Raw genomic sequence first — 16,348 nt, forward strand, 5'->3', positions numbered from 1 at the left:
ATTTGCAGAAGTGATATGACAGGTGTGGGTGAGAAACGGATAAATAGGCATTTTTCACACATCCCTGTGTTGTCACATCCGACTCTGATAGTTGAGTATCGGAACTTCCACCCGCATTCTGTCACGAACCTCCTTGACTGAACTTGACAATAAACTTCAATGTATTAAACATATTAATTAGCTTGACACAGCACTTTACTATGTGTCATCTTCAGTTTCAATGTACAAAAGTATCTGATGTGGAAAATCGCGATGTGATTTTGAGGTAAATTGATACCGTCCATGGGGGAAAATGAGGAGCGGCACAATGATCACATTATTCTCAGAGGAATAAAAATAGCGAATTTAAATCTAAAAAGAACACTTTTAAAGCATATTTTACTTTTAACATGGTGTTTTAATTGATGACGCATTTGCATTATTTACATTTCCCATTTGTATTTGAAATCTAATGCAGTTGCTGGTTTGTTTGTTAAGAGCATTCAACATGCACTAAAGAGAGAGGTAACTAGAAGTACTGTATTTTATTACTAAAAACCAAGCATCACAAATGTAACATTTCCATGCTTGTTTTTTTTCACCCTTTTCTCCCCAATTTGGAATACCCAATTCCCAATGCGCTCTTAGTCCTCGTGGTAGCGTAGTGACTCGCCTCAATCCAGGTGGCGGTGGATGAATCTCAGTTGCCTCCGCGTCTGAGACCGTCAATCTGCGTATCTCATCACGTGGGATGTTGAGCGCAGCGCGTGTGGAGGCCCACACTATTCTCTGCGGCATCCACGCACAACTCACCACGTGCCCCACCGAGAGCGAGAACCACACATTATAGCGACCACAAGGAGGTTACCCCATGTGACTCTACCCTCCCTAGCAACCGGACCAATTTGGTTGCTTAGGAGACCTGACTGGAGTCACTCAGCAGGCCCTAGATTCGAACTCGCGTCTCCAGGGGTGGTAGTCAGCGTCAATACTCGCTGAGCTACCCAGGCCTCCCTGCTTGTTTTTTTTTTTTTTTTTACATATGTATTTATTGATATTGCATAACAAATCAGATGAGGACTCCCAAATATATTTTGTCGTATCCATTAGTCACCGGTGAACATTTACCCAATCATTCCACTCAAATCGAGAGGTTTTAACTCAAAGTTTAAGACATTTAAAACAGTGGTTCCTGAATAATCAAACTCTGAGGTGAAAAGATTATTTTATTTAATCAATTTAAAGTTGGTCTGAAAACATACATGGAGATTATATGAATAGTAAGGTCACGAGACCAATGCGAATGTCAGGCTATCATTGTTTATAATGCACAATCTTAATGAATTTACAAATACATTTCTTAATAAACAAATGTACATTTTGTTGTGTATGGCACTGGCATGACCTTATGTTATTTGAGAAGGTGCATGTACCATTGTTTGTGTTGTATTTTTGCATTTGTTTAATAAAATAAAAACTCTGAACTTCATCAATATCATAAAACCATATTCTTTGTTTCTTCTTCCCAGGAAAATCATTAGAAACTGAAGTAAGGTTGTTTAGAAAAAACATTTCAAATAAATTGTACATCAAAAGCAACATTAATTCCTCCTTGTTGTTGCTATGTTGATGAAGGATAAAACTGGAAGTTTCATTGCACAACTACCCTCAATGGAGCTAACCGGAACTAGCCAGTGTGAAAAAGGTCTATATTTAAGTTCTTTTTTACTATAATTCTCCTCCCTGCCCAGTAGGTGGCAGTATGCACAGAGACTTGAATCACCAAAACAAAAGTTGAAGAACTCTTAGGAGAGAAGAGTGCTTAGAAGGGCTGGTGAAAGTAACATTCATAGTAAAAAAAAGACTTGATTATTAATCTGTTTCTCACACACACCTATCATATTGCTTCTGAAGACATGGATTTCGACTGAAGTCATATGGATTACATTTATGCTGCCTTAGTACCTTTATGTGCTTTTTGGAGATTCAAAGTTCTGGTCACCATTCACTTGCATTGAATGGACCAACAGAGCTTAGATATTTTTCTAAAAATCTTTATTTGAGTTCTGCAGAAATAGGAAAGTCATACACATCTGGGATGGCTTGAGGGTGAGTAAATGATGAGAGAATTTTCATTTTTGGGTGAACTATCCCTTTAAACATTAGGCTAGTTGACACGATCCTGAGACTTGTGGTGCTAAGATTTATATTACGATCCCTTGATTGTGTAAGAAGCATTATGCACTCTGCTGCCTTTTAAATACACATACAGTCACGAAATGAACACTATACAGTCAAGTGTAAACAATAGACTGCTTGCTGTTATTAGACTATTATCAAAGTTTTGATTCGGCATTAAATGGACAGTATAGTTAAGGTCTAATACATTTTAACTTGCCAGTTCGCCAGTATTGTCTTTAATAATTTGTTTTAAGCCGCCATGTGTTTTTTTTTTTCAAGTATGTAATTCAAAACACCTTCAAAATTCACGTTTGAGGCATGAAAGTGTGTAATACAGTATACTGTATGTTGTAGAACAAAACATCCACGTATCAGCAAGTAATGTTTACCACAGACATTATTTTACTCATAAATCCAAAACGCTCATTATAAAACCCCATAGAAAAATCTCGAGGGAACCCACAGTATAACCTAGGGTTGACAACAAACCCCATGAGAATGACTAAACTGCAATGACATAAGCAGCTGTAAAATGTAAAAGTGTCTATTAAATGGCAGAACAACTAGGGACATACCAGTCACTTAATAAAAATAATTGAATACAGAATAATGTATAATTAGAACTTTAATGTAAATAATTATACAACAAAAATATATTAATATAACAGTTCATCAGTGCATGAAGCATTGTGGAAAATATGCAAATTGTAAGTGTGAAAAAAAAAAAAAACAATGTCAAAGTGAAATCTGTCTTTGGAGGTGAAGAGGGATCTGTCTGCTTTTGAAAATTTGGCTGGAAAGGGGAATGAGAGGAAATAAGATATTAGGAGCATTGCCTGGACAGGTGTTAGAAGAACAGAAAAATAATAGAAATCTGATAAATGGGAACAAATATATAGAGAGAGAGAAAGAGTAAATACTTTGTGTTTACCTCAGAGTCCAAGTGGAGTCCTGGAGTTCATTCTATTAATCGTCATAACAAGGAAGTTACTATGCATCATGGCAAAACAAGGTAATATGAGTATATATATATGACTTCACAAGAACTGTGTTATGTGGTAATGTGGTAAGTATATTGTTAAAAATATTTGCTTAAAATTATATATAAAAAAAAAAAAATATATATATATATATATATATATATATATATATATATATATATATATATATATTATTATTATTATTATTATTAGCATTACTGACTGTAAGGCCATACTGTTGATATCCTGCTTGTAAACTAGACAAGACTTACCAAGAAAGTAATTTCTTATGCACTTTTAAATGTTGATTAGGTCAATCTGACTTTATATATACATACTGTATTAAAGGAATAGTTCACCCAAAAATAAGAATTCTCTCATCATCTACTCACCCTCATGCTGTGTTGAAGCGGGTTTCACCCAGGGCGCCATACAAGCTAGAACCGCCACTGATGATATGGCCTGTAAGATCCACCTCATGTGTGTGGCCTTCCTAGATCCTCCATTATATGCTGTTCCTGTTCCATACACAAAAACACACACCTTGTTCCTTGAACAGCAGTTTTGATCAAGATTGCCTTCACTTTACGAAAATAAACTAAACAGAAACTCTACTTAAAGTGAGAAATTTATTTTGGTTCTATCTCTGTGGTTGGAATTATCAAATGGAACAATACCCTCAGTCTCTGAAGCAGGCTTCTCTTCCATCTCAGATCCAGAGGTTGACAAAGTACACAACTCTATTACTTGAGTGAAAGTACAGATACTACTGGTCAAATATTACTCCATTACAAGTGAAAGTTGTAAAGACAGATTTTTACTTAAGTAAAAGTACATAAGTACTTGGTTTTAAATGTACTTAAGTATCAAAAGTAAATTTATTTTTTATGTCAATGCATTGTTTTATTATAGTTGCATTGTTGTATGTAATACTTACAATACCTTATGCCTCTGAAGCAACCTGCTGAATACACTGACTAGCTTGTAGTATCTGTGGAATAAAGAGCTTTTAAAATGTTACAAAACCTATACAAATGAAACAACTGAAATGACAAAAAAGACAGCCATAATCATCTTCATTTTTTTTATTTAACACTCCTACCCACCCCCACAAAAGCAGCATGGTAGTGTTCTCACACAGCTCTGGCAGAACATGATAACTGCTCTCTCTGGCTCAGCGGCAGCACCAACGCAGATTTGAATGTTCCGGTATGATTTTTGTCAAAGGTTTAAGAGACAGGCGAATCGTTATCATTTAGGAAAGAGATCGTGTGGGTGTTTGAATCGAGATCGCTATCTTTTTATGATTTAATCGTGCAGCTCAACACATAACTATAGTAATTAAGCAAGATCACAAAAAAAAAACAAAAAAAAAAAAACATAAAAGTTACAAGATATTAACTTATTTAACTCTTAAGCTCATTTACATTTAAATTCACGCTTTTGCATGCTAACTAATGTAATTGTCGAACCTTACCTATGCATTAGCGGTGTATCCACAAGGCTATGGCAACTTGGTGGGCAAATCCATAAAAAATAATTTGACCGACCATACTTCATACTGAAACTTTAGCTCTAAAGCACAGATAATTTCAAGCTTTCACAAGAAATTAAAAGTTTACATACTTCAATATGCTTCCGCAGGTTGGACGACGAGTTTTTGAAGGCTGTGATATGGTTCGTTTTAGGCAAACAAAGCATACATTTAAAACAAAACGAATCTTTAACATTTTCAGAAAACTGGAACATATTTTCTAAGTATGGCCATGGGTGCACGCACTGCGCCGAGGAACCGCCGTCTTCCATTTTGCCAACTGATAAGTGTTCAAAAAATGCTGGGAAATCAACTTCATGATACGTGACCCTACAAGAGTGATTACTGATAGGCTGTCTGTCACCTGCAAAAAAACAATCACGTTTTAGAGAAGAAAAAAATCATCCACTGATTTACAAAGCTGCTACATAGTAACGACTTTCTACTCGAGGACCTTGATAGAAATGTAGAGGAGTGAAATGTACGATATTTGTCTTTCAAATGTAGTGAAGTTAAAGTCACAAGTTTCCAGAAAAAATAATTCTCAAGTAAATTACAGATACTCAAAAAGTGTACTTAAGTACAGTACTCAAGTACATGTATTTCGTTACTGTCCACCTCTGCTCAGATCACTGTGTAATGCATCTGCCTTCCCATCATAACTTCCTGTAATTAACAAAGAATCAATCATGGGCTTCATTCTGTGTGTACAGCAAACATTTAGAATGCATTTGCTTTTATTTTCCTTCTCTGATAAGTTTATTCATTCCCTTTATTAACTTTCCCAAATTACTTTTATTTTGATGTTAGACAGGGCAAAAAAATAAATGCTTAGATGATTTCTAGAAAAGAAGATTTCTAGAAAAGAAGACTTCTTATTGTAAAAAATATCATGTCAGTTTACATGCTGTAATGATGTTTTAGCATTTTAATGAAGTTATTTTTAATATAACTTATTTTAAATAATTTTGAGTCATCTTTAGGCTCCTTTGAAAGGTTGCTGAGACCTCTTAGCCTGCCGCTGCATAGTGGGATCATTGCTGAAAGGGATAGTTCACCCAAAAAATGTAACTTTTCTCATCATTTACTCACCCTCATGCCATCCCGAAAGTGTATGACTTACTTTCTTCAGCAGAACACAAACGAAAGATTTTAAGAAGAATATCTCAGCTCTGTAGGTCCATTCAATGAAAGTGAATGGTGGCCAGAATTTTGAAGATCCAAAAATCATATAAAGTCAGCATAAAAGTAATCCATATGACTCCAGTGATTAAATCCATCTCTCCACTTTCACTTTCTTCTTCTTTTATTTTTGCAATTTGCATTCTTCATGCATATCGCCACCTACTGGGCAGGGAGGATAATTTATAGTAAAAAAGGACTTAAATACTGATCTGTTTTCACCCACACCTATCACATCGCTTCAGAAGACATGGATTAAACCACTGGAGTCATATGGATTACTTTTATTCTGCCTTTATGTACTTTTTGGACCCTCAAAGTTCTGGCCACCATTCATTTTCATTGAATGGTTCAACAGAGCTGAGATATTCCTCTAAAAATCTTCGCTTGTGTTCAGCAGAAGAAAGAAAGTCATACACATCTGGGATGGCATTAGGGTAAGTAAATGATGAGAGAATTTTCATTTTTGGGAGAGCTATCCTGTTAAAAAAGGATTTGAAAATGGCATCTCATTTTTGGTATCAGAATTGAGGATACCTAAAGGTAAAACATCTCTAAATTATAAAACTCTAAAAATCCCAGATCTACAGAAAAGCATAACACAAAATATAACTATTGTCTATCTGAAATTGTTTTCAACCCACTTGTGGAAAATGCTGAACCCTCTCGTTCACTGTTGTAATTTCTCTCATTTTCCAGTCTCTAAAGGGAAGTGCAAAAGGATGATAGAATAATCACGCTTCATAGTCTCTTCATAATGATTAATAAATATATAATATGTATACCTTGAATTCACTGCAAGTCGCTTTTGATAAAAGTGTCTGCCAAAATGCATAAATGTAATGTTAATAGGCCCGTTTGGCACAGAATTGTCAGAATCATAATGTTTTCAAATGCTGTTTGTCAGTTAATGGATGAATGATGATTACATATCAATTACAACAAACCAACTCACCTTTGCCAGCATTTTCAGCCTCAGTCTTGTCATTTGGTCAGCCATTTTAAAACCCTTTTACGATTTTCTCTTGTTACTCAGCTAATGCAGTTTATTGTTCTTGTTTAAAAGTACTCTTGCGTTACAGGCTACTTTCTCTCTGGCATTTCTGTCTAGTCTCATACCTTGGTATCTCACGATTACTCCTTTTTCATATTTGATGTAGAAAACCAAAACTTCATTACCAAAAACATATCCGTGTTCCTCTGAAGAGTCTTGCCCAACCCACAATTTGCTATGTTATATATATATATATATATATAATTGTATTATAGTTGTATGTAGAATAATTTGCATTTAAAGCCTTTGAATACAAGAGCATTGCATCTTCTGCTGTCATTCAGCACCTGCCACAAATAGTGCAGGCTACTTATTGGCATATGTATACCATATTAAAAATTTTGATAATTGTAAATAAACAAATGTTAGCATTCTAATTATCCTATTCCAAATCAAATGTGATCTGTTTAATTAAATGATTTGTTAATCAATTTAATTTTTAATATTTTTTTTTTACTATATTTACTTTACTACTTTTAAATAACAATATACATTATTTTAATATTAGTGTAAATAATTTTATATAACGTGTATATTATTGTGTATAATATAAATAAATACATTTGAACATATTTTTTTGTTTAAAGGATGGTCTGGCCTGGTTATTACCGGTCTACTCTAATTTACCCGGGCTTTTACCCGCCTCTCTCATTTGTCAATCTCAACCACTCAAACTATCGGAAAAACGACGGCCGCAGCAAATAAACAACCTAAAGGCCATGCAATATCTTGCACTAAAACAAGCTCTATACGTTGTCAATCAAAGTGTCACGACTATATACGCTTTATAATTGGTCAGCCAGGCCCATTGCGTTTAAAAGGGGGAGTTTTCAAGGGAGCAGGTGAATTTCTGCATCTGGAAATGTCATTGGCTGGAAAGATCACATTCTTTGTTCCTATAGGTTTGTGCAGACTGTCAATCAAATAAGGGCGGGGATAAACAGACTTCGCGGCCATGTTGAAAGTTGCTATGACAGTTACTCCTTAGGAAAATCGCTCAACTCACATAACTTTGCTGAAAATTGTTTGGGGAGTTTTTACAGAAGCACAGTTGCAGCCTACGCGGCGCAAACTCGAGAGTATCCTTCATTCCCATGAATTTCCTTGATCCAGGAAATGGATCAGGATGAAAGGCAGAGAAAATTAGAGGCCGGACGAGCAAAGGTAGGCGCTAACATTAGCACAGTAACTTCGCCTTGCCTATTTGAACCGACTTATTTGGTCTTAAAATCTATAAACGCATAATTAATTAATTTCACATACACTAGGAACTAACCTACCTGCTTAAATTCATGAACTCAGCCAAAAGTAGGCTCTATATTTAAACATTCGATGAGCCAGGTTCATTTGCAGGAGTTCTAGACATTAGAATAAAATTCCCCAGCTGAAAATCAATCTATACGTTTAAATGTTAGCTTTGAATATCTTGGCGTTTTGAGTTTTGACTGGGATAGTGTTAAAACTTGGCATGCAAAACGTATTGGCCTTGCAGGGAAATGCACGATTTTATCAAGAGGTTTAGGTCTCTTTCGTTCATTCTGCAAATAAAGTGATGTTGTTGTGTTTGAGTGAATACTGGGCAGGATCACATCAGCTCACAGATGTCTGCGGTTTAATTTTTAGCTCATGAGAACTTACGGGAACTGCACGTTATCCGCAATGAGAGGAAAAAGAAATGTGACTGAACTTTTCTTATGTTTGTAGTTTCTGTTGGTCCTTTAATAAGACCAATGCTTTTTTATTGTTCAATGACTTTATATTTAGGCTGTTATTCACGTAGCGACCTGCAGGAGGCACCACACGATTAAAATATCAACATTACATTTCATAAAATTAATTTTTTCAGTTTAATTTTTTGACTTCAGTCCAAAAACATGTTCACTTATACATTTTTTTTTTCTTCAGTTTTTGACACTTAAAAAAACCCAATGTTTTAAGATTAGTTTATGGGGTGTGTATCGATCATTGTGAGCTGGTAGATTCACTTATCTTAAAGGTTCAATACAAGTTGAGCTCAATCGACAGCATTTGTGGCATAATCAGGATTACCACAAAAAAATAATTTAGACTCGTTCTTTTTATTTAAAAAATAAAATAAAAAATCTAGGTTACAGTGAGACACTTACAATGGAAGTGAATGGGGCCATTTTTGAAGGGTTTAAAGGCAGAAATGTGAAGTGATTTTATAAACGCACTTGCATTAATTCATCTGTTAAAACTTGTGTACTATTTGAGCTGTTCAGCTGTTTAAATTGTCGTTTTTGCGGGATTACAGGGTTTACAACGTTTAGTCGTCATGGCAACGAGTTGTAAATGTGGAAAAAAAACTTTACACAAAGGTTAGTATGTGATTTTATTGCACTTATATCATGTTAACACACATTATTTACATTCAGTTTTCCTGAGCAACCACTGGGCAGCACCATGATGATTCTAATTGCCTGTTTTCTATTTCTTGTCTCGAGACGCCAATTAAAAATTGCTAAAATGAGCGATCCAGTGGAGAACAACAACCATTTAAGTGTTACTGGGTGTAAAAATGAATTTCAGGCTCAACTTGTGCAGTTGTTGGCTGTCATAACAACTCCGAATAATTAATCAGGGTTGGGAGGGTTACTTTTGAAATGTATTCCACTACAGTATATGTGCTGTAAAATGTAATTTGTAACGTATTCCGTTGGATTACTCAAGGTCAGTAATTTATTCTAAATACTTTGGATTACTTCTTCAGCACTGGTAGATTTTTTCAGTTGTTTTGACTATAAAAACTCTGACAGAACAGTAAGACAAAATACACATGTTAAAAATACATTCTCTGAAAAACCGAAATATCTTATGCAGTGTTGTTTCTAAAACAAGATAAATCAAATTGATCTTGTTTTAAGGATTTTTACATATTTTTACAGGAAAACAATACAAAAATTATTATCAAGAATATGATTTTTGCCCTAATATCAAAGATCTTACTAGAAAAAAAGAAATTATGATCTAACGTGAATTTTCTTGATAAAAAAAGATTGATCATGCCTGGTAACGTGCATGTAAAATGGCTAGAAATAGCATTTTATCTTAGCGTAAAGCTGACAATTTACACAAGGTTTATTTCTATTTCTTCTGCTCCAAACTTACTTCAAACTTACTCCTCTGTCTGCTCGTATGAATGTAACACATCATAAGAAAGTGTTTCACCGCTGTTCAAATGCACTTTGGATCGCATCATTTATATGTATAAATGTTTTCCATCTGAAAGGACTAAATATTAAATGAAACAAATGACAATAAAATGCAAAGTAATCTCTGCAGTAATCAAAATACTTTTTGAATGTAACTGTATTCTAATTACCAATGATTTAAATTGTAACTGTAGTGGAATACTTATGCTTATGTACATGTGATTTTATTTTATTTATTTATTTTTTATTTTTTTTCCGTTTTTTTTATTTTTAATAAATTTGCAAAGATTTCAAACAAACTTTCACGTTGTCATTATGGGGTATTGTTTGTAGAATTTTGAGGAAAATAATGAATTTAATCCATTTTGGAATAAGGCTGTAACATAAATGTGGAAAAAGTGAAGCGCTGTGAATACTTTCTGTATGCACTGTATACAATAAAAATAGTATATATAAAATATACAGTAGGTTGTATTGTACTGTATTGACATTCAGGCTGTCGGGTTGATAGTCAGTTGCCAGTGTGTTAAGAGAGAGAATATAATTTATGACAGTCCAGTGTAAGATTAATAAAGTGCAGTGCGGATGTATTAGATAGTGAGAGATCAAGAGTTCAAAAGTCTGACTGCTTGGGGGAAGAAGCTGTCATGGAGTAGGCTGGTGCGGGTCCTGATGCTGCGATACAGCCTGCCTGATGGTAGCAGTAAGAGCAGCCCATGGCTCGGGTGGCTGGAGTCTCTGATGATCCTCCGAGCTTTTTTCATACTGCCTGGTATATATGTGCTGGAGGGAGGGAAGCTCACCTCCGATGGTGTGTCTGGCAGTTTGCATCACACTTTGCAGGGCTTTGCGGTTGTGGGCGGTGCTGTTGCCATACCAGGCAGTGATTCAGCCAGTCAGCATACTTTCTACAGTGCTGGTGTAGAACCATGTGAGGATGTGGCAGTTCATTCCAAACTTCCTCAGCTGTCTCAGGAAGAAGAGGCGGTGATGAGCCTTCTTGACAGCGGCTTAAGTGTGGACTGACCATGTGAGTTCCTCAGTGATGTGGACACCGAGGAACTTGAAGCTGCTGACTCTCTCCACCAGTGCTCCATTGATGGTGATGGGGCTGTGTTCTCTGTCTTTTCTCCTGAAGTCCAACACAAGCTCTTGTCTTGCTGATGTTGAGGGAGAGGTTGTGCTCCTGACACCGGCGTGTCAGAGTGTGCACCTCCACTCTGTAGGCTCTGTAGGTTTCATCATTGTCAGTGATCAGACCTACCACCATCGTATCATCAGCAAACTTAAAGATGGCATTGGAGCTGTGTGTTGCCACACAGTCTTGTGTGTACAGGGAATACAGGAGTGGGCTGAGAACAAAGCCTTGCGGGGCTCCAGTGTTGAGGGTCAGTGATGAGATGTTGCTGCCCATTCTAACCACCTGGCGTCTGCTTGACAGGAAGTCCAGGATCCAGCTGCACAGCGAGCTGTTTAAGCCCAGAGCCTGGAGTTTCACCTCGAGCTTGGAGGGCACTATGGTGTTGAATGCTGAGCTGTAGTCTACAAACAACATTCTCACATAAGTGTTCCTTTTTTCCAGGTGGGAGAGAACAGTGTGTAGTGTAGATGCAATGGCATCATCAGTGGAGCAGTTGTTGCGGTAAGCAAACTGCAATGGGTCCAGTGAGGGAGGCAGCACAGAGCAGATGTAATCTCTGATTAGCCTCAAAACATTTGCTGATGATGGGGGTCAGAGCAACAGGACGCCAGTCATTTAAGCAAGTGATTTTGGATTGCTTTGGAACAGGCACAATGGTGGACATTTTAAAGCATGTGGGGACTACAGACAAAGAGAGGGAAAGGTTGAAAATGTCAGTAAAAACACCAGCCAGTTGATTCGCACATGCTCTGACATGGCCCGGAATGCTGTCTGGACCCGCGGTCCAGATTATTGACAATCGATTAATCTAACGCTTATTAGAACAATTATTCAGCTTGTGCCCAGAGTTAAAAGGTTGTATTAAACGTGCTTACTAACAATAAAGAGGACAAAATCATCTTTTAAAAATACATCTAAATGACATTCACTGAATTAAAGAAAAAAAACAACTTTTTTTACTGTTTAATTCAGTAATGAAATTCACTGCAAAAAATCCTTAAAACAAGATACATTCACCTGAGCAGCAGCATATAAGATATTTAGACTTGCTTTAAGAGAATGTATTTTGTATATAAGTGTATTTTTTCACTTGGTTATACTTCTGCGAGTGCAGTGAAGACAAAATATATTAATATTCAAGATCTACTCTCTAAAAGCAAATCTAAATAGCTTATATGCTGCTGCTCAGGTGAATGCGTCTTTTTTTTAAAGGAGTTTTAGATATATTGGAAAACAAGCCAAATCAAAAACGTATGTTGTTGCAGTGTATAATGGGGCAAAGACTACCCTCTCTCACCTTTCTGTTCACGTCAATCCATCTTTAACTCACAAAAAAACAAACTCTCTCATTAATAAAGCTGCATATTGCCAATTTTCTTCACGAGAAGAAATGCACAGTGACATATTATGATCCAATAAATCACGAGTCATCACGTTATAATCTAGCTGCATTAAGCTCGAGGGACGAGCGTTCTGTGACAGAGTGTGCATCAGCCGGATGCAGTTTCAATCTCTCCCCCTTAGATCGGGACATTCACGCAACTCATAGAAGAGGCGCTGACCGCACAGAGAAATGGCAGTTTCAGAGTTTGTAGTTATTTACATGATCTGTTCCGTATTATTTGAACTTTTAATAAAGCTATAACGCATTAAATATAACTGCATTAAAGATGTAAGCCGGATGTTTCCTTTTAAAGACGCTCGAACGAGTCATTTTTGACACTGGGGGAAAAAGGTAATGCTGCAATTTAAATTGAGCAAATTAAAGTGTTTTTTGACCTTGGATGCATGTAAATCTATTGTACGAGACTTTTAAAACAAAATTAGGCACGTTTAAAAACCATAATAGTTGCTCTTTAAAGAAAAGGGACGAGTCGAAATTAATTTTTGTTGTAATCAACATTATATTACAAATGCTATCGATTGAGCTTAACTTGTATTGAACCCGGAATATTCCTTTAAAGTTTAACCTGCTTTACAGGGTCTCATTGGTTACCTCAGAAGGCAGTTGGTTGTCATGGCTTTTCGTAACAACCGGTCAAAATCAACTGTCCACCCATAGGACAGCTTTGTTTAAGTTGCAGATTTTCTTTTAGAAATTGAAGGACAAGAAATGCAAACATTTTCCCAAAATGTGTGCGCCATTTGAAATGATGTTTTACATGCCATTGGATGTAAACTAGACCGTGTCCTGATTATTGCATCTACAGTATTCGCCACTATTTCAGTTTGTGCTTGTGGCCGCCCCAGGCTCTCTTCAGATCTTCATATTATGTGATGTGACAGTCAGTGGGCAAAACACAAACACACTCCCTGCTTTTGAAAGCAGAACAAATGTAATCCAGCAAAGTTGCCTGCTTTTATAATTTCAGGTGTTTTTGTACTCTAATCTGGGTCGGAGGACTTGTCCACAGGGTAGCTCCAGTTAGGTCATGGTATGCGTGTTTATGTGAATGGTTTGAGTGTATTTGCTCCTCCTCTTCCTCCACCTCTACATTTTCCATTCTCCTTTGGTTATGATTGGGCTGTTCAAAGAGCATCTCTGCACTTTGTGGTCCTAGTTCTCATAGTCGTAGACCTGCCCAGGAATCATATGGCGTTCTGTTTGGCTGATGGATTGTCACGTCACTGATTGTGAATTTTACTGCTGCAGGGGTTATGCTGATCTTTGTTCATGAAAGCACTATTGTCAGATTTTGTCGAGCAGGGCTCATATGAGTGTGCTTTAATCTGAACTAAGCTTCTTAAGGCAACTGTGAGAAATGTTTTTGTGGAATTGTGAGCGTTTTGGGGCGTCATCACGTTTCCATGTTTAAGGATTAGGAATTCTTTAAAGAAGGAAGAGGAGAATATAAATTGCAGAAGATCAAGGAATGCAACTTTCCTGTGCTGAGAAATATCATGTGTTTGGATATAGGCTTTTTTTAATCTGATTTTCTTGCTTTGTCTTTGTGGACTAACAAGCCCCCTAAGATGATGTTGCCTTATTCTCTAATGCGGTTCTGTCCATTGGACATTGTTTTGTTTGGTTTAGTTTGTATAACATTAGTCAGCCCAAGCGGGAATTGCTTGTTTCTTTAGGCATCCATTTGACATGACATGTCTTTTAAGCCCAGCAGCATGCTGATTCTATGTTCTTGCTACCTCATCCTGACATACGTTTCTGTTTACCTGTCTCTCAACCTGTGGCGCAGCTTGCTTACTTTAGACAGCGCCGGACAAAAAGCGAAAGTTCGAGGACGCAGGAAAAGACGGAGAAGAGGAAGGGCCAGACTCTCCAGGCGAATGACCGATCGGCACAAGAGCGCCACCTAGAGGAACCACAAACAAGCTATAATCATGGCGAGATTAACAAGGGAAACTTGGAGGTTTGATCAATTTTTTTTTTTATGTAATTCAACCTGGTTGTCATTTTAATTTTTTTTGCTGCAGCTGATAAAATAGCACTAGTTTAAATATTAAAAAAATAATACAGTTCAAGCAGAAAGGTATAATTCACTTGACTTGGCAACAATTTGATTGCGTAATGGATCAGTTTATACTTTCACTTTTAGTTTATTGAATTTGTAGGGTAATCTACTTAGTTGACATTTGTAGAAAAGCACATTTGAACTATGACCTTTCCTCTATGCATTTTTAACGTTAATGTTATTATATGGCCTGTTAAACGATTAAACATTTTATTCAAATTAATTGCGTGACATGCCGTCCATCCGTCCATCCATCCATCCATCCAAACATGGGAAATAATGGAAGTTTAATTTATCCTTGCACTGTAATTATAACTTGCATCACTAACATCTGCTGGCCAATACCCTGTCAGCCATCAACCCCTCCTTGTATTATATTAAGAGTCACCAAGCATTTATGATCAAAATATTGTGCCAAACAACATATTACACATTGCATAATAAGTTAAAATTAATGCACAGATTTTAAAGAAATGCATGCTAGGGCTGCATGAGTGACAAAATTGTAATTGTCAATTATTTCTCTTGATATTATCACGATTATTAATTTTGCATTAAATTCCTTTTTTTGTCTGAGGCAAATTACAATCCATATTTTTTTTATGTAAGCTACACTTCCAAAAAACAAGCTTAGAACTTCACATAATTATCGCCGTTACATCGCTAAATTGTAATGGGAACGTTCTAGCTTTGTTTCACCACTACTGATAGGGTTATGTACTCAACAAACATGTCTGCGATTGGTTACAATGCTCAACCACTGGGGGAAAAAAAAAAATGTAAACAAAATTTTAATTAGACAGGAGTGGAACTAAATGGAATGCTTTAATTGACACTTTTCACGTTTAGTTAATTTCAGAAGCCGTAATTGTAATCTTGATTATTTATTGATTAATTGTGCAGCTTTATAGCATACTCTTATGTATTTGTACACTGTGTATTATATCAAACATTCTCCCCTTTATTTAATTACAAATTTAAGTTCTTATCTACTAATCCAAAATGCCTGCCTGGCTGCTGTCCTCACCCTGTCCTATATACACGTAAGCCATAAAAAACAACTGATCATTTCTATGGACGCCCTTTAACATCTTAACCTGTTCCATATGACTCGTGATATATTCCATGTTTTCTAAATTCATAAGATGGTTTTTTGTGAGGAACAGACGTACAGACCGAAATTGTAAATGGTGTTAGCCAGTGACTGTGTCCTATGAGAGTGTTTTCTTCCTGCAGGGGGCGCTTGATGGCTCTGAAAATGAAATCCTCCATTCATCCGCTTTTAACTCTCAACGTTTTGTATCTCATTGGAGACATTTTTACACTGGATAGTAATTTTTAATAAAAATTGATGATTACAAGGATTCATACATGTGAATATCGGCAGTATCTATAAAAGCATTTTTAAAATCCAGTAATCCCCAATTCTACGCCAGTGATCCTGTGTGACTGGCTTTCTGTCGCTGTGCTGCTTGAGATTTGTTGAGGTGCGCTGACTGCCCCTTGCTGACGCTGTTCATAAAAACATGAAGTTATATGTACTTCAAGCTTGAATTACTCTGATGGAAGGAAATATATACATCAGAATTTACGTACAAGTCGGGGCATGATTAATTGCGCTAAATTTGTTTATGCACTATATATATATATATAT

The 16,348-nt window shown here is 36.3% G+C and overlaps 1 protein-coding gene and 1 long non-coding RNA gene across 3 annotated transcripts in view; one reads left to right on the plus strand and one right to left on the minus strand.

Moving 5' to 3' along the window:
- Nucleotides 1-2,826: 2,826 nt before the first annotated feature.
- Nucleotides 2,827-5,566, minus strand: LOC127449170 (uncharacterized). Of its 2 annotated transcripts, none has more exons than XR_007898679.1 (5): nucleotides 4,083-5,566; nucleotides 3,818-3,886; nucleotides 3,533-3,658; nucleotides 3,092-3,123; nucleotides 2,827-2,953 (listed from the first exon to the last, which is right to left on the minus strand). It is a non-coding gene; the product is annotated as an uncharacterized LOC127449170 (long non-coding RNA). The 2 variants fall into 2 exon arrangements; XR_007898678.1 differs by having other exon boundaries at nucleotides 4,078-5,566.
- Nucleotides 5,567-7,672: 2,106 nt separating this feature from the next.
- Nucleotides 7,673-16,348, plus strand: part of LOC127449527 (pericentrin-like) — an 83,640-nt gene continuing 74,964 nt past the window's right edge. Inside the window, exons 1-2 of the mRNA XM_051713014.1 lie at nucleotides 7,673-8,074; nucleotides 14,419-14,592. Of these exons, the coding sequence (XP_051568974.1) occupies nucleotides 8,027-8,074; nucleotides 14,419-14,592 (222 nt within the window). The 5' untranslated portion in view covers nucleotides 7,673-8,026. The remainder of the gene's footprint in view (nucleotides 8,075-14,418; nucleotides 14,593-16,348) is intronic.

This window comes from Myxocyprinus asiaticus, chromosome 12 (assembly GCF_019703515.2).
Source record: "Myxocyprinus asiaticus isolate MX2 ecotype Aquarium Trade chromosome 12, UBuf_Myxa_2, whole genome shotgun sequence".
In the NCBI taxonomy this organism is placed as follows: Eukaryota; Metazoa; Chordata; class Actinopteri; order Cypriniformes; family Catostomidae; genus Myxocyprinus; species Myxocyprinus asiaticus.